Here is a 19,257-nt window from a genome sequence, read left to right as displayed (position 1 = left end):
GTGTGTGTGTGTGTGTGTGTGTGTGTGTGTGTGTGTGTGTGTGTGTGTGCGTGCGTGCGTGCGTGCGTGCGTGCGTGCGTGCGTGTACATATACATACATATATTCGTACTTATATATATATGTATATGTAATATGGACTCGCGTTCGTTCGAATAATGAAGCAAAATGAATAGGGCACGTGTGTGCACTGAGAGGACGCTATTACAGTATAAAAAAAAACTTGTATCCGTGCTGCCATTAGCGTTAAAGCAGAAGGCGGAGGTGCAGTGAGGTGTGAGGACAAGCCAAAGTATATAGTTAATGAAAATACACACGAATTTATGTCCACGAGGAGACGTACATACTTATACGTATGAAGAGTGTGAGAGAGAGCGAGAGAGAGAGAGAGAGAGAGAGAGAGAGAGAGAGAGAGAAGAGTGAGAGAGGAAATGAGAGAGAGAAAATGACAATGTATACAAGCATACTCGAATACGTACGCTTAGTTGCGTAAATCCGTGTATACATAAAAAAAATGTGGCGAACGAGAGGAAAGATTTCTCAAATGCCTCTTCTTTTGCTTTCTACTTCGACAAGTAAGTAGCAAAGGAGGATAATAAAGGATTAAATTTGGCAAATTGTTTTTTTTTTCGCTTTGAAAGCTATTTTCAAAGGAATTTCTCGTGACCCTTCGAAGATTCGTTACGACAGAATTATACGAATAGAATCGGCGAGACGAGAACTCGTAGTTGTCGAATTCATCGCGAGTTAAATTGAAACGAACAAATGGTTCACCACGGTACTTTACGCCCATTTATATTTTCTTTGAGCTTACATATACGGAGTTTCGCGATTAAGTATGCAATTGACAATTGACAGTCATCTCAATCCCTCCCAGGGTGAATTCATTTCGCTACGCATGTGAAAATAAGTTTAGAGATCTTCATGTTGAATAATTAGCAGTCTCATCCTATGTATCGTATAATCGAGAAATCAAGCGGCCGTGAGCAGTACGTATTTAGCAGTAAAAGACAAGAAAAAAAAACTATATATGATGGATAAGCGGAACCTGGGAATTATTAACGATATTCGTAGCGTGTGTATTGTATTTCGGGTGTGATCGATATGTTGTCTGAGTTCCCGAACTATATTGTTACGTTTGCGCCTATTAGTATCATTCCTCTTCAAATGAACGACATTATTATTATTATTATTATATTTATTACGATTATTATAAGTAATGCTCTCTAACGCGATATTACATTGTGATAATGAGACTTGTTTCTAGTCCGGTTCTAGCTCTTCTAATCTCGTTATAATTATTCTATCAGTACAATTCTCAGTCCAATTCCCTGGCCCTTCTCCCCTCTCCTTCCCTCCCCCTTGTCCCCGACCGTTTGATTTATCAAACAATTCGACGCGTCGCGAGATGCGTAGATCTCGCGTATAGAAAGGTGCATCCTCTGTGCAACAAATACAGTATACAATCCGTAAATATGAGGTCAATGTTGATTTGTTTAAATAAATGTAAGTTTGAAAACCCATCGTGGTATTTTATTCACGCGAAGCACGGAATGGTCATTTACGTCTCGCATCCAATTCACGTATTAATTGATCTACTCTTTAAGTAATTATATATATCTATAATTTTCTCTAATTTGAATAATATTTGAAATATACATACTATATATTCGCATTATATTTAAAAAAACGAATTTAATAAATTTAAACTTTTTTATGAAATTGTAAATTGTGTGAACAACTACAGGGATACAATATAATTAAACTTGATAATAATACATTCTAACTTAGAGTATTTATCTAATCGATTGCCGCAACAGTTTGCCACAATTAAAAATTACTAATAAAAATAAAATATTTTTTTTATATTCAGAACAGTGAAAGTAAAGGTCTCTTTACAATCAAGTTTAAAATATAAATATGAATTTATGATTAAAAATCGAATTTACGAATGATTAGAATCACTTGAAGCTACAAATGCTTCGAAATATTTTTTAATTGATCAATTAGTAAAATTCTTTCTTTCAATGGTCAATTAAAAGCTTCGAAGCATTTGAAGAAATCACATCATAGATATATGGAGAATATCTTGGCGAAAAAGTTTCACTGAAATTATTCCACGTTTTGGAACATTTCAGCAAAATTGTTGAAAATTTGTTGAAATTTCACTGAAAGTGAATTTTTCAGCTAACATACTGAAAAATCATTGAAATCCAACCGAAATTTCTCTGAAATTCTTGCTGAAATTTGTCTAAAAATTTTGCTAAAATTTTTCTGAAATTTTATCAAATTTTATCAAAAATGAATTTTTCAGCTAAAAATCGCTGAAATTAAACTGAAACTTTTTTAAAATGCTGAAATTGTGTTGAAAAGTAGTTAGTTCAAAATGTAGAATAATTTCAGCAACATTTTTCCGCCAAAGTAGAAACCAGTGAAATAGATCATATAAATGTAATTTGTCTGACTATCTTTAGCGTTTTCTCTTGGCTGCGCTATCGCCCACTAATGACTAACACTCAGACAGTGTACCGTGTTTCAATGGTCGGCGATAAGCGAACTCATTCGGTGTATCGTATTTCCTTGAGTATAGTGCAAATTTTATGCACAAAGTAGAATTTTGCTACACCATCTCAAAGAGACGGTGTAGTATCCATATAGCACAGAAAGATTGCAGAAACATTGCAGAATAATTTCATTGAAACATTGCAATATTGCATGGTGATTGCGAAATCATTGCTGCAAGGTTCCAATAATGTTAAGATGTCCGTTTTTTGTTATATTGCAACGAAATGTTCCAGCAATATTGCAATGTAATGTAATATTTGAATAAATTTCTTACGAAGACTCTAAAATAAAAACCATTTTCTGTACATATATCTCACTAACTTTAATTTTTTTACAAATCGCATTTCTAGTAATATGTGCTTTCTATAAATCAATTTTTTTCATGATAAAACCTTAAAATATTTCAATAAGTATAGTATTAATTTTGAAGGTAAATTTTGAAAAATAAATTTATTCCTAAAGATAAAGCATGTATGTATGTGCCCCGAACAAACTACAAATATTACCCACATTAATATAATAATACAGTCGCTTAGTGAATTAATCATGGATTAAGTTAATCGCAGTGATTCTTTTTAATTCGAAGCCACTCTGAATCAATTGAAATCGATTTAAAAAATGATAGTATGAAATTTATCAATAAAGTTCGGGTTTATTCTTGCGTTCACATCAGACATACAAATACATCATCGATCACATAATTAATGAATTAATAAACGATTTCGATAAATCGTTTTTTAGCAGCTTAATTATTTATCTGATAAAGATGCATTGATTCCAAATTCGATATTATACAATTCGATATTATACATATTTAAAATAAACATAAAACTTAATGGCCGTCGAATAATAGACTTAATACATTTTTTAATTTAAATATATTAATTATTATATCATAAAAACGGTTGTTAAACTAAAAAACTGTACTACTACATAAATATTAGAAAAAAATTATATTTTTATATTATTATTGTAACAATTAAAGAATTACAGTTTTGCAACGTTTCTGGAATACTACAGGCATATTACTGACATTTTGCGTATTGTTAATTTACATCTCTACAATGTTATATTGGAATCTGCAATATTGCAACATTGCAACAATATTGCTTCAATCTGCTGTATGGGGTGTGACATTTAAAATTTGAAAATGGAAGTCAAGCGAGAACAGGATTTTAGCGCAATAATGATGTAGTGTACATCATAATGTGCACTCTAGTGTAGTGTAACTGAGTGTAGTGTCGCACTTACACGTAACTAATGCAATGCAAGATATTGCACCCAGTGTATTCCAAGAGAAAACGCTATTTGTATTCAATTTGTATTCAATTTTGTATTCAAATGCTATTTGTGTCCAATCGATTTTTATATCTCGTTCATTCAGCTCCTTGACGGATGTATAATCGATCGAACTGCGTACGATCGATAAAGTAAATCGCAGTAGTCGATAAAACAGTTTACTTTATTAAATTAAACATATACTTATCGTTGATAAAAACAATTTCTCTCTTACAATCGATAACTTTCATTGTTTACAATTTCAATAGCGCGATATGTCAAAATGGCTGATCTCAATAAGGAGCTGAACGAATATCTCCTCAGTAACAAAAATGAAAAACAATATAAAATCGCCATTCCATCGGTAGCGATATCGAAAGCGAACTTTGGCAAATGGTTCAGAAAAAGTACCGACGAGACGGAGGAGAAGGCAGGATGGATCCAAAAATCGCAAAGAGAATGTTGTCCTGCTATGGTACGGCATTGTCTCATAACCTTAACAACTCGACAAATGTTTGCACTGATGTTGATTAAATGTTAAAAATTCTGATTAACTCAAAAAATATTAATGCAAAGCAGTAGTGTCAAACTTAAACATTAAAAGTTTAAGGCGTTGTCTCTCTAAATTCATTTTCAATCAAACGATTAATCTGTCAAGTAAATATCTGTAGTATTTTGTAAATGTAAAACTCGATTTTTTTATCATATTATAAACATGGGAAAAAATTAGACTAATGCCGACAAATTATATGATAGAAATTAGTGCTCTGATAAATTTTACTGAATTAATCGCTGATTAATTTGAATTTAGTCAAACTTTATTTGTGATATATGTAATATTGTAGCTGATATTTTTTACGTTCCTGTAATTGAAATATTTTTGTATTTCTGTAGGAAAATTGTGAAATCAAATTTAATCAACTTTTATTTATGTAAATTTGTTAAAAATCATCCATTGTTATCAATAAAAACATCTATTTCTTATCAATATATTTAAAAATATAAATAAATAAATATAAATTAAATAGATTAGAAAACTTATGCTATAATTCTTGTTGAATAAAATCTATATCAATGACTTTGAATATTGGACCTTTTTATAAAAGATTTTTTTACTTTGTTAGACGAGAACACAAAGGCTCATATCTTTCGCTGTGTGTTTTCTTCTGGGCTTATTATGCTTTTGTCTATCAGCGATTTATATTCCTGTATTATTACTTAAAGCAAGAAAATTTGCTCTCCTTTATTCCTTAGGGAGTCTCTTCTTTCTAATGAGGTACATATATAAATATTTAAAAAATAATACGAGATATATCTATGAATATATATATGAGAAGAATATTATATTTCTAATAAAAGATTTCTTCTAGCTTTTGTTTTTTGTGGGGATCAAGTTATATGAAATCATTATTCCTAGCTGAGAAGAAGTACTTTACCATATTGTACTTTGCAACATTAACAGGCACACTTTACTTTGCTCTGCATTTGCAATCGACTCCTTTGACAATATTATGTGCTATTTTACAGTTGATAGCTACATTGTCCTTTTTAATAAGTCATATACCAGGAGGTACAACTGGCCTTATGTTCTTTACAAGAGTGTTTAGATCGTCTGTAAAATCAAGTTTACCTGTGTGAAAGATGATATTACTATGCTTAGGATATATTTTGCTGTTTTATAATAATAAAAAGAAAAACAATATCTCCATCTTTTGGAAATTTTTTTAAAGCATCACATAAAATTTATATTGAGAAAAATATGGATATTAAATGACTTATCATTTATCTAATATCTAGTTATTAAAATTAATACAGAGAAAACTAATTTGAATTCGTTTTCATACATTCAACACACAATTTATATACTCTTATACTATGTATAATTTATATGCGTAAAAATGAGGGAGTTACTATATTTTTATTACAATTTATTATTAGTAGAATTTTTTTGATTGAATTGTATTACTTATATTAATAAATACAATTCTGTTTATTAGTATAAGTAAATTGATAACGAAAAAGATAGGGTTAATTCTTGTATATAATGTAATAATTTAAAATATATTTTTATTACTATACATAATTTTTGTTCTATTTTTCTTTTTATATAGAATTTATTTTTGACACTCAATTTAGAAAGTTAACAACTAAATTCCAATGTTTGAAGCTAAAGCATGAATTTCAGTTCCAAATATTGAAATTTATTTATTAACTAGTTGAGTATCAAATACAATGTTTATTGACAATTGACATGAAATAAGACAAAAATTATATTTAATCACCTTAGATTAGAAAACGAATTGTAATTGTTATTTGGATTTTCAAAACCAATTCTTTATTTCCAATATTACGTTGTATCTTAGGATTTAATTTATATTTTTGATTCTTGTATTCATCACAATAGAATATTTTTCCATTCAAAATCCTGTATCACATGCGGAATAATATTAAGAATTATACTCAGATTTTTTCTTGCTAAACAATTATTCTACTACTAAACTGTCAAGTGCTTCTATCCTTTTTTCTTAGCAAATTTAGTTGCTTTTTTTCGTTTCTTACTTCCTTGTATACATTTTATTTTTAATGACAAATAATTAGGTTCATTTCTGAATCTTTTTAATACATCATCTGTATTTTTAGACTTCAGTGTACGTTTTTTTTTCTTGCCGATATTTACATATCTCTCATTCTTCGATGTACTTGCATAATTTTTATCGATGACAGAATCAAAATCACTGTTTAAAGGAATAAAATCATCTGATTTTTGAGAGATTTGAGAACTTAATATGTTTGTTTGTTCCGTTGAATCTGCTTTATTTTTTATTAATTTTAATTCATTAAAAGACTGATTCTCTTCTATATTTTCGGATATTAGTAAATATTTTTCTTTCTTTTCGATATTTACATATTTCTCATTCTTCGATATAATTGCACAATTTTTATCATTGACAGTATCAGGATCACTGTCTGAAGGAATAAAGTTATCTGATAGTGTTTGAGAGAGTTGAGAACTTTTGTTGATTGTTGGTGGTACGAAAACTCTTTCATCTCGTGAAGATCTGTATTTATACACATCTGCAAATACTGCAACAGATTTTTCTGGCTTAGAAATATTTGGCTTTGTATCAGAATCCTTATCTGTGATTTCTGTTTTACATATTGCGCTTTTATCAGGTACTTCATCTGGTTTATAACATTGAAGCAAGCATTCTGGTAACTCGAAGTCTTTAAAAGCTTCTGCTATCGATTTGTATATTGGATAGCAAATATTATTTGGACATTGCATTACCTCTTGCTGTAAGAAATAATAAATCTCTAAGAAATATCTACAAAAATATGTTTAAAATGATAAAATATTAATATGTTACCTTTAAAGCAAGAACTCTTGAGGGAAATCCTTTTTCTTTTATGATTGTTCTCAACATAGGCAGCATTAGAACAGGTATTTGTTTGTTTATTGCCATGGAAATAATATGTTTTATTAATATAAGCGGGTCAGTATTAGCATCTAATAAGATGCTACATATATTATCCTTTTCTAAGGCTCGAGTCACTTCATTAATACCTATAACCATGAATTTCCTAAAATTTATAAATCAGATAAAATAGCTAAATTTTAAATTATTTACAACTATATAATACAAAGGGTACTTACAGTATATCTGGTTTTGGAGGTGCCTCTTCTAACATTTTTTTTCTAACTAATGCACGATCTTTTTTTGTTAGGTTTTTAAGTATATCCTTAGGGATTTTATGATTAGATTTTTTTATTGATGGTAATATCCTATAAAACATTTCCACAATGATTAAAAATGATATTTTTTAAAATTATTTATGTTTTAAATCACATACTTACATATTTAAGTTTGTCATCAACTCTGGATATTGATCTACATTAACAATTGGCCTAAAAAAGCATTTTGCAAAAATAAGTACAAACTGCAATCATCTTTAGTAAAATGTTAGCTTCAACAATGTTTATAAATAAATGTTCATCTTTGATTAAATATTTAATACTGTTACATCAAATTATTAAAACAAATGGAAAATGCTCCAAAATTAATATCATGTGAAAATACCAGAAATTCTGAGTAGGTTGTGCCAAAATATTCCGCAAACCCTTGATAGGCCCAGTTTTAGCTGATAAGCTGTGCCTCTGCTGCTTTTTTGTTAATATAGGTGTAGTCATGTTTATGTTTATGTAATACTTGTTAATATTCCTCAAAAAAATACAGGGTTTATTTCGATCGGTTGATCACCTTTAGTTTTCTCTTGAGGTTATAATACTTCATTATTCAAATTCTAATATATTTTTACTTTCCAATCTTTCTTATCTTTTATATCTTTCTTATCTTTTATATTCTTTCTTTTAAAAAGTCTGAAAGTCAATTAATTTCGTCGAATTTTGCTAAAATTTTGCAATACTCGACTATTCGACCGAAGCACATTCACTTTGCACTTCATTTGTGGTGCAGTCAGTGCAGAAACATAACATACAGACTCTACTATAATTTTGTCTCGTAAAAGAAGTATTTTGTTTGATACTTTTTTGACTTATTTTCTACGAAAGTAAAAAAGCTGTTAAAGAACCAAATCTTGTAATTGACTTTTTAAAACCGATTTACTTAAAATAATAAATAAAATTATTTGCAATCCAGATGAGAGCGAGAAGTGATAGAGATTTCATTTGCTATTATAAAAGTGCTTCTGCAAATACAACAATATCTCGAAAATAGTCGAGAATAATCTTAATATCTTGATTTTTTAAATAAATATAATATGAAAGTTTGATTGGAACCTCTTTCAAAGAATACAAAAGATTGGAGAAACAAATTGAATTCATTTATAAAACAAGATATTTGAAATATTACTTTCAAGATAGGTTAAGACAATATTTTTAAATAATAATCAATGTAAGTTGTTTGATATGATGTAAGATAGATAAAATATGTATAATACATAAAATATGTATTTTTGGGAATTAGTTTAGTTCTCTCACCTCCAATATTGATAAAATTAGATATTTTAAAATAATAGCTGTACCTCTTTAAATTACCTATCTTTTATTTCTTTAATAATAAATGAATGTTTGTTCATCAATAATGTTTCATGTTATATATAATCTTCGATATTTTGCTTTCAGATAAAATTTCATCGTGCATATACTGTTAAAAATTTTTGTGGCGATAATTATCGATTACAGTATGAGTAAAAACGTAGATGTTTTATCGGAAGAGATTGATGAATTAATGTTACGTAAATTAGAATTAATAGAAGAAAAAGTTCATGGAAATATTCAAATGGAAACATTGCTGAAGGATGGCCACATTGAGCTGGCAAAAGCAAAATATATTCGTGGAAAGGAAAATATCAGTATGTTACAAGTTCCAAATAATGAAGATACAGTGACATCCTTGTTTGATTTAGAGACTAAAACAATAAATGAAGATAATGATATGACTGAGCCATGTTTTGACATCAGTTTTAAAAAATTAAGCGATGACGCAGATGGACCGAAAGATCCTATAAAATGGTTTGGTGTATTGGTTCCACAAAACTTGAAAAACAGTCAGAAGCGTTTTCAGGAATCCATCTATCTTGCTGCAAAGATAGCAAATACACAGGCAGAGCTTATTTCCGTACTCTCCAAGCTTAAAACATTATGTATTGAAAAAGATAGTTCATGTTCTCCAAATGATATTTAAGAAAGTTTTTTTAATAATTTCTAAAAACCTTTGTTTATTGCCTGTTTTTCTGTTATATATCTAATTAAAGTTTAATATCTATAGAAGTAATGAATACTAAGTTACGTACAAATTGGATTCATGATAATAATTAAGTATTTTGATTAAAAAAATTATCAAAGCCTTTAAATGCTAGAGCAGAGCATTAAGATCCAACTGTTTAAAGGCTTTGATTTCTATAGTTTGTGTTATTACACACACACACACACACACACGATCCTATAATATATTAATTTTTTAAATATATGTATAACATGTTAGATATTAAAATTATACACACCAGTTATAAAATATCTATTCTAATGTATATAAATATATGTAAAATTGACTAGATTTAATATATATCGAATTTTGTTTATATATAATTATATATATTTTTTATTTTCTTTCCTATATACAACACTATCATATTGACGTTCTAAGAATCATATTACTAAAAAATGTTTAAGATATTTATCAGAAGAATAATAAAAATATACTGAATTTCATTATATTAATATAATTATAAGCGTGTACATTTAAATCTCTTAATCAGATATAAAAAAAAAAATCTGAATTTTATTTGTTTATGAAGTAAAAAATATAATTTATTAAAATATATATATCAATTAATTATAAATTAGAATTTAATTAGACAAAATAAACTAAAATCAGATTTATCTAAATGATTAAATTATAATCAATATAATTTGCAATCAGAACAAAAAGATTATAATTATTTGATCGATTAGAAATTAAAATCTTGAGGGTTGGCAGCATCATGGAATCATGGTGGAAATAATTCGCATTTTCTCCAGCAGAGGTCATCTCTATCAACTTAACGGTTAGAAAAGGGGCGATTTTCAAAACTCCGAACTCCGACGGGCGTCGCGTACCATGTTATCTGTATGATTTCAATCGCTCGAATATTTCATTGAATCTATTAAACTGTTTGTGTGTACTATCAGGGAGAACTAGTTACTATTGATCACGACAGATTGCTGAATGTTACAGGCCGATAACATGTCAGCAGAGTGATAGTTCACGGAAGAAACAACAAAAAAGTATAAGAATGATGTCGTTGTCACTTTTAGCAACTTACGACGAGCTGGTGAGATGTACAAACGTCTTGCTAAATGGGGCCTGCGAAGAAGGTTCGTTAATAATCATATATGATCGATATTATTGCAGCTATTATTTATTTCCTTGCGATAACCTTAATCGACTTTTCTAAAATAATTATAAAATTTGTTTGCTACACTGGACTACACTGAAACTTTTTCGTTTAGTCGAATTTAAACCTGTATACCTATTTCATTTTAAAAACGGTGTACATAATTAAGCTGTAAAAATAAATCTATTATAGATACACGTAGATATAAATGTATTGTTTCAACATTGCTTTATATAGAATTCCTACGATTCGCTTTAAATCAAGAGGAGATGAGACAGAAATGGCTGGCATCAGTGCAAGAATGTCAACGACTTCATTCAGCTTTGGATAAGGCTCATGCTGAAATCGCGGGTCTTGAGAGAAAATTGCGTCACGCAAGAAGAAATTTGGAAGAAGAGAATCGTAAACGTCGTGATGTCGAGGATCATAGAGATTATTTAGTAACTGATACTTCTTTTATTTCTAAGAATACTTTAACTTTTTTTAATCAACTGTTCATATTTACATCTTTTTCAGAAGGAACAAATTGATACAGCCAGAGATTTACTGTTTAATGATAGAGGGAAAAATCTGAATCATGAAACTAGAGAGAAATTACAGTTTCTTAATAATACTTCAATGAATCAACGTCAAAGTAACACACATATTCAAGATGTACCGATTGACAAGTAAATATAATCTCAATTTATACTCAAAGATACATTGGATTGTATGACAATGTTATATTATTCATATTATTTTAGACTTAACACAATAGCGGAATTGAATTCCACTGGCTCATTATTGAGTGACCTTAATTGTTTATCAAGATCAGATGATGACTTTGAGACCAGTGCTATTTTGCAAAATCAGAAAAGGCGAGAATGGAAAGAGCATCGTCCCAGTAGCGAATATTCCAAAAAACCTCATCGCAGTACATTGCACAAAGCTACAGAATTAAATTCCTCTGATAAAATAGTAGCGACTACTACTGTAGTTATGCCAAAGGATGGTACAATTACTGCATCATCCACGATCGAGGCTATACCTGGTGATGAAAATGCTGATCCCCAGATTCTCCTGCATAATTCACGCAAACGACGTAAAAGTAGTACAGAACACAATAAATCAAAATTATCGCATTTAGATGTAAACAAAATGCCAATTGATACAGCGGTACGTTACTAAATCATATAATTTAATTGCTTTACATTTAAAGTGTATGTCTATAATTAATAGGAGGAATGATTTTTTTTAGCCATCAGCACCAAAGGCTGATATTCTTACATCAACTTCAGACTCGGAGGACATTTATAAACCAAGTCCAAATATTGGTGGCTATACCATGAATTTAAAAATGTCTAGAAGTCATCATTTTGTAGCAAAAACTATACTTAGGCCGGAAATCTGCACACATTGTGGGAAAAAGTAATGTTATTCAACTACATGAACATATTAAAAAGCTTGTAATTAATTTCATAAGATTTGCTATGGATAAGAAAAAAAATCTTAATGTCTTTTCATTTATTAATAGAATTCGATTTGGAAATACGCTACAAAAATGCAGAGATTGTAGAGCTACAGCTCATACAGAGTGTAAAAGTTTAGTACCACTACCATGTGTTCCAACAGGAAATACACCTACATTACGTGGTATACCTGTGAGTATCGTTATTATAATTTCTACGTCAAAACATTTTTCGTCAATATCTTCACTAAATGCTATTTTCATGTATAGGGTACTATAGCTGATTACACACCTATAACACCACCAATGGTACCTTCCATAGTAGTTCACTGCATTAACGAAGTTGAATTACGCGGAATGAACGAGCAGGGATTATACAGAGTGAACGGAGCAAAAGTAGATGTCAAATGTCTCCTGGAGAAGTTTTTGAAAGGCAAAGGCGCTCCAAATCTTTCTAACGTCGATATTACGACCATCTGTTCTACTTTAAAAGATTTTCTTAGGTATGTCACCCGAAATATATTCTAAAAGGGGATGCAATATATACATATATATATTTGAATTCATATTTTATAGAAACTTACGTGAACCGTTGATCACTGTCGGTTTGTTGGGAGACTTTATACGTGCGACACAAAAGACGGATAAACAGGATGCTGACGCCGCTCTTTATCAAGCAATATCAGAATTGCCACAACCAAATCGCGATACTTTAGCCTTTTTGATATTACATTTACAGAGAGTATCGAGTAGTGCTGAATGTAAGATGCCTATTAGTAATCTCGCCAAGGTCTTTGGACCAACTTTAGTCGGTTACATTTCCAAGGAACCATCTATTAGTGATATTCAGCATCAAGTTGCGGTAAGAAAAATTTTTAAATGCACCATTATGACTGATACTGAAATATAATGTAATATATTTCACGTTCTAGATAGTAGAGAGTTTACTTCAAATTCCATCCGATTATTGGGCAACTTATGTAAACCCTACAAATTCGAATTGCACTTCTACCCCAAAACCGGGAGAATTGAAACATACGCCATCCACGGAATCACTTCTCAAGCGTAGTATCTCTCGCGGTTTCTTCACTCCTGTCGCTTCTAGGTGAGTATCGCACAAATAATAATTGCTATATATTTTCCTTATTTTATATTTCATATTTTATATTTTGTATTTACAGCCGCACTTTTATGAGGAGAAACAAGAAATACTTTGCTACACCGCCATCTAGAATAGGATACTAATATATAAGCAAGTTTATACATTTGTTATATTATAACAATTTATACACAGAATTGTTTGGCCTAATATTTAACATGCTTATATGTATTCTTTTGTAAATATACTAAAATAAATGCAATAAACATCTTGATTTATATTTATATCTTAAAGCAAATCAATAATCTAATTTAATTTTAATCTTAATCTAATTTAATTATTAAATTACAACACTTTCCCTCTTTTAAATTAATTAATAAGTACTCCTTAGAAGGAGTACTTATTAATTAATTTATTTTAATATGTAAATTTAATATTTATATGTCTAATCTCATAAGATTTTTTTTAACATATGTAATAATTATTTTAAGCTTTTATTTTATTACTGATATTTAAATAAAATCAACACAAAATCTAATTAATATTTCAAATAAATAGTTAATATTGTTATTCAATTTATTCGCACTAACATCTATGTATGTATTATATATGTTCACTGTGTCATAGGTTAGAAGCAGACTGCAGAGCGGCAGATGGCGCATTATTTGAGGTTGGCATCGACATTGTAAACTTGAATTGCGAATATTATGATCGTATGAATTTACGTTCGCATATTTGTATGTAGAAATTTCATAACGAAATTTGATTTCTCTGAAGTTCGAAGATAATTGTTCATTATTTTTTTAAAGTTACAAATATATAGCAAAATGAGCGTGCGTTCTTTATTAAGGTTCAGCTCCACCATCAGAAATGTTAATTTTGACAAATGCAGATTTTACTGCAGCAGAAATATATTGAAGCTTCATGAAAGGGGCATGTACGAGGATATATTTCCCGATACTAGTACGTAAGTATACTGAATTATTTTTTCTGTTACTTAATGTTATAAAAATTTTTATAATGCGTTGTCTCTTAATATTTATATCAATTTATATATCTTATATATTTTTTTAATAGAAATGAAATAGTAGATTTACTGAACAAATCATCCCAATGTGTTTATGCTGGCTTTGATCCAACAGCAGACAGTTTACATATTGGCAATTTACTCATTCTGATGAATCTTTTACATTGGCAGAGAGCAGGACATCAAGTTATAGCTCTAGTTGGTGGAGCTACCGGTTTAATAGGTGATCCTAGTCATAGAAAATCTGAACGCATTGAAATAGAAAGATATGTAATTGAAGAAAACATCAAGTCTATTACAAAGAACATAGAGACCATATTTAATAATCATAGATATTATTTTTGGAAAAATAAGGAAACGGCACTGAAGCCTCTAATTATAGTAAACAATTTGGATTGGTATGCAAATGTAAATATCATTGAATTTATCAAAAATATTGGAAAGTATTTTCGAATGGGTACAATGTTGGGTAGATCTTCTGTCCAAGCAAGATTAAATTCTGAGACAGGGATGAGTTTCACTGAATTCACATATCAAATATTCCAAGCATATGATTGGCTTCAATTGATGAAAAATTACAAGTGTCGCTTCCAAATAGGTGGTAGTGATCAGATGGGTAATATTATGTCTGGATACGACCTGATCACGAAAAGTATGCGAAAAGAAGTTTATGGTATAACGTTACCGCTCATAACAGCTGAAGGTGGAAAGAAATTTGGGAAGTCTCTTTTGAATGCAGTATGGTTGTCTCCAATAAAATCCTCAAGCTTTCAACTGTATCAATATTTCATCAGAGCTAAAGACTCCGATGTTGAAAAATTCTTAAAACTATTCACATTTATACCGTTGAATAAAATTACTGAAATTGTGAAGAATCATATAAATAATCCAGAACAGCGAAGAGCACAGAAATTATTAGCGGAGCAAGTTACACTTTTAGTACATGGAGGTAATTTTTATAAAAAATTATGTCATTATTATTATTTATTACATAATTTGTAATTTTTTTTACAGAGGATGGACTATTGGCTGCAAAGCGTGCATCTGCAGCATTGTATGATAAATCAATTGAATCATTTGTAAGATTAAATGCATCGGAACTAACAGATGTGTTTGAAGGCGCAACTATAGTAGATGTCTTATCTGAACCAGGAATTACCATATACGAGCTAACAAAAAAAGTAAAATGCTTTAAAACTGATCATGATGCTGAACGAATCATAACAGCAGGTGGATTTTATGTAAATTATCAAAAAATTACTAATTTAAATGAGGTAATTGTACCTGGCATTCATATACTAAGCAATAATCTATCATTGCTGAGAGTTGGTAAAAAGACGTATCACATAGTTCGATGGCAATAAGATCATATAAAAACATATATACAGTTGTACAATAAACAATATTTTAATACTCTAAAAGTTCATATAATGATTATAAATGCAACAATCTCCTCTTTTAATACACACGAATATATATTGTTATGGAAAACTTTTATTAGATAATTTACAATAAACTATATATGTATATACAATATAAATATTTTTATATTCCTCGCTTTGTTCATATGTACAAAATGTATTTACATTTTGTGATTTTCCTAATTATTATATATATCCCACATAGATATATAACCATCTTTGCCAGTCGCTGCCATTAAACATTTAGTATCGTAGGCCTCGACTTTACATTGTGAATAAACAATGTCATATACACTTGCTTTATGTTCTTTTAATATCGCAAGTGGACGTAATTTTTTCCAAGAGAACAACATCATACGTCCGTCCCAACATCCAACCGTGACAATCTTTTTATCTGGTCTTACAGAAAGAATGGATATGCCATTAACATGCTCCAAAGATCTCATATATTTGTGAGATAAAGTATGATTCGGCAACATCTCGAAAATCTAAAAATTTGTAAACATAATTTATCAACACCAAACTCATATATCTTTTTAGACAGAGTTATGAAAATCAATTTTTTGTAATGTACCTCCAATTTCTCTGACGCACTGCCAAGGATGCCTTGCATCAATGAAGCATCAAAATCGAAAGTCATTGGATATTGTTCCACAGTAAGAGAACTAAGAACATCATTCTTTCTCATATCCCATAATAATAGTTGCCCACCCTCGTAAGCAACTAGAACGAAACCATTCACATCCATCAATGATTTCATTGCCATTACAGTACCTAATTTATTACTATAAGACAGTTTGGATGGATCTAATGTCGATTCTAGTTTGAATGTTTTTAATGATAATGTTCTTACTACAGAACAGTCAAATGGAATCAGTACTGCATCGTTCTCTGGTAATAATTGAGATCTATGATACAAAATATTCATGTTAATTTTAACAGACTTATTTATTAATATACTTATAACAGATTTATTTGTTACATACCTGCAAAAACTGCAATATTCATAATTGATGCTTTTGTCTAGTATCCAGTTTGATTCATTCATTTTGTACACATCAATTATTCCATGTCTTCGTTGCACTATTAAGTCAGTCTTGTTAGTTATGTGTAAATTAAAACATGGACTCCATCCATCTGATAATTGATATTTTATCCTGTTTGTCTACAACATAAAAAGAATTTAATTCTTTTTAACAAATTTCAATGTTTTTTCTGCATGTTTATGTTAAGAATAAAATATTCTTCTCTCATGTTGTATGAATTTTTATTAAATAATCCTCTGAGCTGATACCAAAAAAACACAGTTATACTGATACTAAGTGTGTCAGATCCCTTTAATATTGTCGATTAAAAGACACTAATTTTAATTTCAAAGAATCAAAATAATTTCTATAAAAAAGAATGAATACTAAATTTATTTTAATAAAAATAATCTAAATTTGCAGATGTAACATAAACAAAGTTGAATTGACAGTACCGAAAGATTAAATCTAATTATTTAAAAAATTATTTAAACTGTTATAATTAAAAAAAAAAACAAGTATTTACCTTTAAATCCCAAATGTGTATTATGCCTTTTCCATCACCAGCATAGAGATGCTCGACATCAGAGTTAATCGAAAACAATAAACTATGCACATTTTCATCCATGTCGCCACGCAATAGAAATTTTGGATCCGGAGGTCTCGACATTGTTGCAATCTTGTTTTTTTTATTAAAATATCATACAAAATCCAAGAGAGTCTATAATATATCCGACATATCAAGATAATGCATCTATACGCAATATATAGGTTATCTCATCATTGTTCTGATGACAAAAAGTTTCTCAATCCGCTCTTGAATTATCACACGAAAATATAAAATAAAGTCGACTCTTTCTTCACGTTATTCTTTGTTTTCTTCTGTCGCAATCCACTAATTACTTATTGTATTTGAATTTCAGAATATTTGTCAGAGCGCTGTAAATAACTGTAACTATAGAGAGTGTAGAGGTGTAGACTGGTGTAGAGTCGTCACTTGAAACTGTTAAAGCGATCAAAAAGACAACTTTATGAATCGAGAAAATAAAGGAAACATCTTCTTTGATTAAAAAATGACTTTGTGATAACGAAGAATGTTTTACTAAACATAAAACTGTTTTCTGTAACATCACTGTTCAACGAAATGCAGGATCTGTATTCTTTTAGTGCTGTAACATCAGCGATTATTATTTTGCTTGTCGCATTTATTGTGATTGTGTTTAATAGGTAAATAACATTTGTCAATAATGTATATGAATTCACATATGTGAAATTATTCTTAATTTTTTTATAGCATTCTGTGGGTGTTCATTGTGGTTAGTATTTACGCGATTGCCAGTTTTTACGCTGTTCAGTTAGTACAATATGTTGACAGTTTACTGACGAGATATAATATTATAAATGAACAACGCGTTTATGGTTTGCTGACGAGATTCAATATTATAAGTGACAAGTTTATTGTAAGATACGAAATTAAGGATTCATGTAGCGTCTGCAGCAAGAATACTTGCAAAAGGCATAAATTGTTGCCGCATTCGACCAAAGTCAAAGTACCAAAAGACTTTGATCATGCATTAGAGCAAGTAATTAATAATTAATTATACATTTATGCATAATTTACTGTTACATTCTGTATTTGTTAGCAAAAGGTATATAAATCTGTTATCTTGTAGCTTCTGGAAGAGTTACTCCAAATGTATGTCCATACTTGGTACTCGGATATTTCAGCTAATGAAGCTTTCATACAACAATTACGTTTAGCTATAACAACAGCAGCAAAGAATATTACCATTCGATTATTACGTGCAGACACAGCAACTCTCGTTTTTGATGGCCTGATTCCCGTGGCCATACAACACGCTCAAGATTGGAAAGCATTACTCAAAATGCCCATATCTGAAGTTGAAATGCCCCAAGATTACATCGGGAGTTGTTTGAGTTCTAAAATTCATCCAGCTGCGTATTCAAGAGAAGCTGAGTTGAATTATTTACGGGGTCTAGTCACTGCACTGTTACCACATTTATTACCTGCCATACACGTCTCAACAAATAATAAAGTAATGATATGTTCTTTCAAAATTCTAGCTTTTATTATGTAGCATGTATATTTATGAATTTGAAAGATTATGTAGATACAAGCAATTGAGTAATATTTCATACGCTTCTTTTAATTTATATGTGATGACTTTTAGGTAATACTTCGAGAAATTTTGGCAAATTGGGTGCTATTGCCAGCAATTGATGCACTGGCAGATCCAGAAAATATAAATATGCTAGTGACATTATCCACTCATCGTGAGACTACTCTATCTAACACTGCAGAGACTATTACTGTACCAATACTCCAATCCTGGGTGACACTTCCAGCAATGCATTCACATATCACACACAGTTGCTTCAAACCATCTTTAAATGAAATTTTAAATGATCCTGAACTGTTATATATGTTTATGCAACACATCAAAGAATCAGGACCTATGAATCTTCTTCAATTTTGTTT

At 29.8% G+C, this 19,257-nt stretch overlaps 7 protein-coding genes across 8 annotated transcripts in view; 5 read left to right on the top strand and 2 right to left on the bottom strand.

Annotated features, from left to right (window-relative positions):
- The first annotated feature begins 4,124 nt into the window (after window positions 1–4,124).
- LOC108691131 (protein transport protein SFT2) lies at window positions 4,125–5,489 on the top strand. The gene is made up of 3 exons (XM_018198784.1): window positions 4,125–4,316; window positions 4,966–5,117; window positions 5,212–5,489. Exons 1-3 carry the CDS (start codon window positions 4,125–4,127, stop codon window positions 5,477–5,479), a joined length of 612 nt encoding a protein of 203 aa, XP_018054273.1. The 3' UTR covers window positions 5,480–5,489.
- Window positions 5,490–6,306: 817 nt separating this feature from the next.
- LOC108691129 lies at window positions 6,307–8,194 on the bottom strand. Its single transcript, XM_018198783.1, has 5 exons — window positions 7,921–8,194; window positions 7,698–7,748; window positions 7,497–7,625; window positions 7,210–7,423; window positions 6,307–7,136 (listed from the first exon to the last, which is right to left on the bottom strand). Exons 1-5 carry the CDS (start codon window positions 8,028–8,030, stop codon window positions 6,354–6,356), a joined length of 1,287 nt encoding a protein of 428 aa, XP_018054272.1. The 5' UTR covers window positions 8,031–8,194; the 3' UTR covers window positions 6,307–6,353.
- A 537-nt stretch (window positions 8,195–8,731) lies between these two features.
- On the top strand, window positions 8,732–9,546 carry LOC108691132 (coiled-coil domain-containing protein 115-like). The gene is made up of 2 exons (XM_018198785.1): window positions 8,732–8,754; window positions 8,985–9,546. The coding sequence occupies exon 2, from the start codon at window positions 9,046–9,048 to the stop codon at window positions 9,544–9,546; it is 501 nt and encodes a 166-aa protein (XP_018054274.1). The 5' UTR covers window positions 8,732–8,754; window positions 8,985–9,045.
- An 880-nt stretch (window positions 9,547–10,426) lies between these two features.
- LOC108691127 (rac GTPase-activating protein 1-like) lies at window positions 10,427–13,430 on the top strand. Its single transcript, XM_018198781.1, has 10 exons — window positions 10,427–10,718; window positions 10,976–11,178; window positions 11,255–11,406; window positions 11,482–11,893; window positions 11,976–12,145; window positions 12,252–12,378; window positions 12,456–12,688; window positions 12,762–13,047; window positions 13,118–13,290; window positions 13,367–13,430. The coding sequence occupies exons 1-10, from the start codon at window positions 10,637–10,639 to the stop codon at window positions 13,428–13,430; spliced, it is 1,902 nt and encodes a 633-aa protein (XP_018054270.1). The 5' UTR covers window positions 10,427–10,636.
- A 506-nt stretch (window positions 13,431–13,936) lies between these two features.
- LOC108691136 (tyrosine--tRNA ligase, mitochondrial) lies at window positions 13,937–15,697 on the top strand. Of its 2 annotated transcripts, XM_018198791.1 has the most exons (4): window positions 13,937–13,954; window positions 14,135–14,251; window positions 14,362–15,260; window positions 15,326–15,697. In XM_018198791.1, the coding sequence occupies exons 1-4, from the start codon at window positions 13,938–13,940 to the stop codon at window positions 15,673–15,675; spliced, it is 1,383 nt and encodes a 460-aa protein (XP_018054280.1). In that variant the 5' UTR covers window position 13,937; the 3' UTR covers window positions 15,676–15,697. The 2 variants fall into 2 exon arrangements, with proteins under 2 accessions (XP_018054280.1, XP_018054279.1); XM_018198790.1 differs by having other exon boundaries at window positions 13,946–14,251.
- Window positions 15,698–15,787: 90 nt separating this feature from the next.
- On the bottom strand, window positions 15,788–17,651 carry LOC108691137 (guanine nucleotide-binding protein subunit beta-like protein 1). The gene is made up of 4 exons (XM_018198792.1): window positions 17,284–17,651; window positions 16,719–16,897; window positions 16,307–16,640; window positions 15,788–16,220 (listed from the first exon to the last, which is right to left on the bottom strand). Exons 1-4 carry the CDS (start codon window positions 17,425–17,427, stop codon window positions 15,912–15,914), a joined length of 966 nt encoding a protein of 321 aa, XP_018054281.1. The 5' UTR covers window positions 17,428–17,651; the 3' UTR covers window positions 15,788–15,911.
- Window positions 17,652–17,901: 250 nt separating this feature from the next.
- LOC108691126 (sorting nexin-14-like) overlaps window positions 17,902–19,257 on the top strand; it is a 3,749-nt gene continuing 2,393 nt past the window's right edge. Inside the window, exons 1-4 of the mRNA XM_018198780.1 lie at window positions 17,902–17,984; window positions 18,052–18,340; window positions 18,431–18,814; window positions 18,950–19,253. Coding sequence (XP_018054269.1) covers window positions 17,902–17,984; window positions 18,052–18,340; window positions 18,431–18,814; window positions 18,950–19,253 — 1,060 coding nt within the window. The remainder of the gene's footprint in view (window positions 17,985–18,051; window positions 18,341–18,430; window positions 18,815–18,949; window positions 19,254–19,257) is intronic.

This window comes from Atta colombica, unplaced genomic scaffold, assembly GCF_001594045.1.
Source record: "Atta colombica isolate Treedump-2 unplaced genomic scaffold, Acol1.0 scaffold401, whole genome shotgun sequence".
NCBI classification, from domain to species: Eukaryota; Metazoa; Arthropoda; class Insecta; order Hymenoptera; family Formicidae; genus Atta; species Atta colombica.
The sequence above is the reverse complement of the archived record's forward strand: the minus strand, read 5'-3'. Positions and strand labels throughout refer to the sequence as shown.

Bases quoted from the DNA above. Each gene is read 5' to 3' on its own strand.
- LOC108691131 (XM_018198784.1), top strand. From the start codon at position 4,125: ATGGCTGATCTCAATAAGGAGCTGAACGAATATCTCCTCAGTAACAAA. The intron at 4,317-4,965 runs GTACGGCATTGT...TTACTTTGTTAG, and splicing joins GAGAATGTTGTCCTGCTATG to ACGAGAACACAAAGGCTCAT. The intron at 5,118-5,211 runs GTACATATATAA...GATTTCTTCTAG, and splicing joins AGTCTCTTCTTTCTAATGAG to CTTTTGTTTTTTGTGGGGAT.
- LOC108691129 (XM_018198783.1), bottom strand. From the start codon at position 8,030: ATGACTACACCTATATTAACAAAAAAGCAGCAGAGGCACAGCTTATCA. The intron at 7,424-7,496 runs GTAAGTACCCTT...TATAAATTTTAG, and splicing joins CCTCCAAAACCAGATATACT to GAAATTCATGGTTATAGGTA. The intron at 7,137-7,209 runs GTAACATATTAA...TATTTCTTACAG, and splicing joins CAAGAGTTCTTGCTTTAAAG to CAAGAGGTAATGCAATGTCC.
- LOC108691132 (XM_018198785.1), top strand. From the start codon at position 9,046: ATGAGTAAAAACGTAGATGTTTTATCGGAAGAGATTGATGAATTAATG.
- LOC108691127 (XM_018198781.1), top strand. From the start codon at position 10,637: ATGATGTCGTTGTCACTTTTAGCAACTTACGACGAGCTGGTGAGATGT. The intron at 10,719-10,975 runs GTTCGTTAATAA...TGCTTTATATAG, and splicing joins AAATGGGGCCTGCGAAGAAG to AATTCCTACGATTCGCTTTA. The intron at 12,689-12,761 runs GTATGTCACCCG...CATATTTTATAG, and splicing joins ACTTTAAAAGATTTTCTTAG to AAACTTACGTGAACCGTTGA.
- LOC108691136 (XM_018198790.1), top strand. From the start codon at position 14,112: ATGAGCGTGCGTTCTTTATTAAGGTTCAGCTCCACCATCAGAAATGTT. The intron at 14,252-14,361 runs GTAAGTATACTG...TTTTTTTAATAG, and splicing joins ATATTTCCCGATACTAGTAC to AAATGAAATAGTAGATTTAC. The intron at 15,261-15,325 runs GTAATTTTTATA...TTTTTTTTACAG, and splicing joins TACACTTTTAGTACATGGAG to AGGATGGACTATTGGCTGCA.
- LOC108691137 (XM_018198792.1), bottom strand. From the start codon at position 17,427: ATGTCGAGACCTCCGGATCCAAAATTTCTATTGCGTGGCGACATGGAT. The intron at 16,898-17,283 runs GTAAATACTTGT...TTTATGTTGTAG, and splicing joins TACACATTTGGGATTTAAAG to ACAAACAGGATAAAATATCA. The intron at 16,221-16,306 runs GTACATTACAAA...ACAAATTTTTAG, and splicing joins GTGCGTCAGAGAAATTGGAG to ATTTTCGAGATGTTGCCGAA.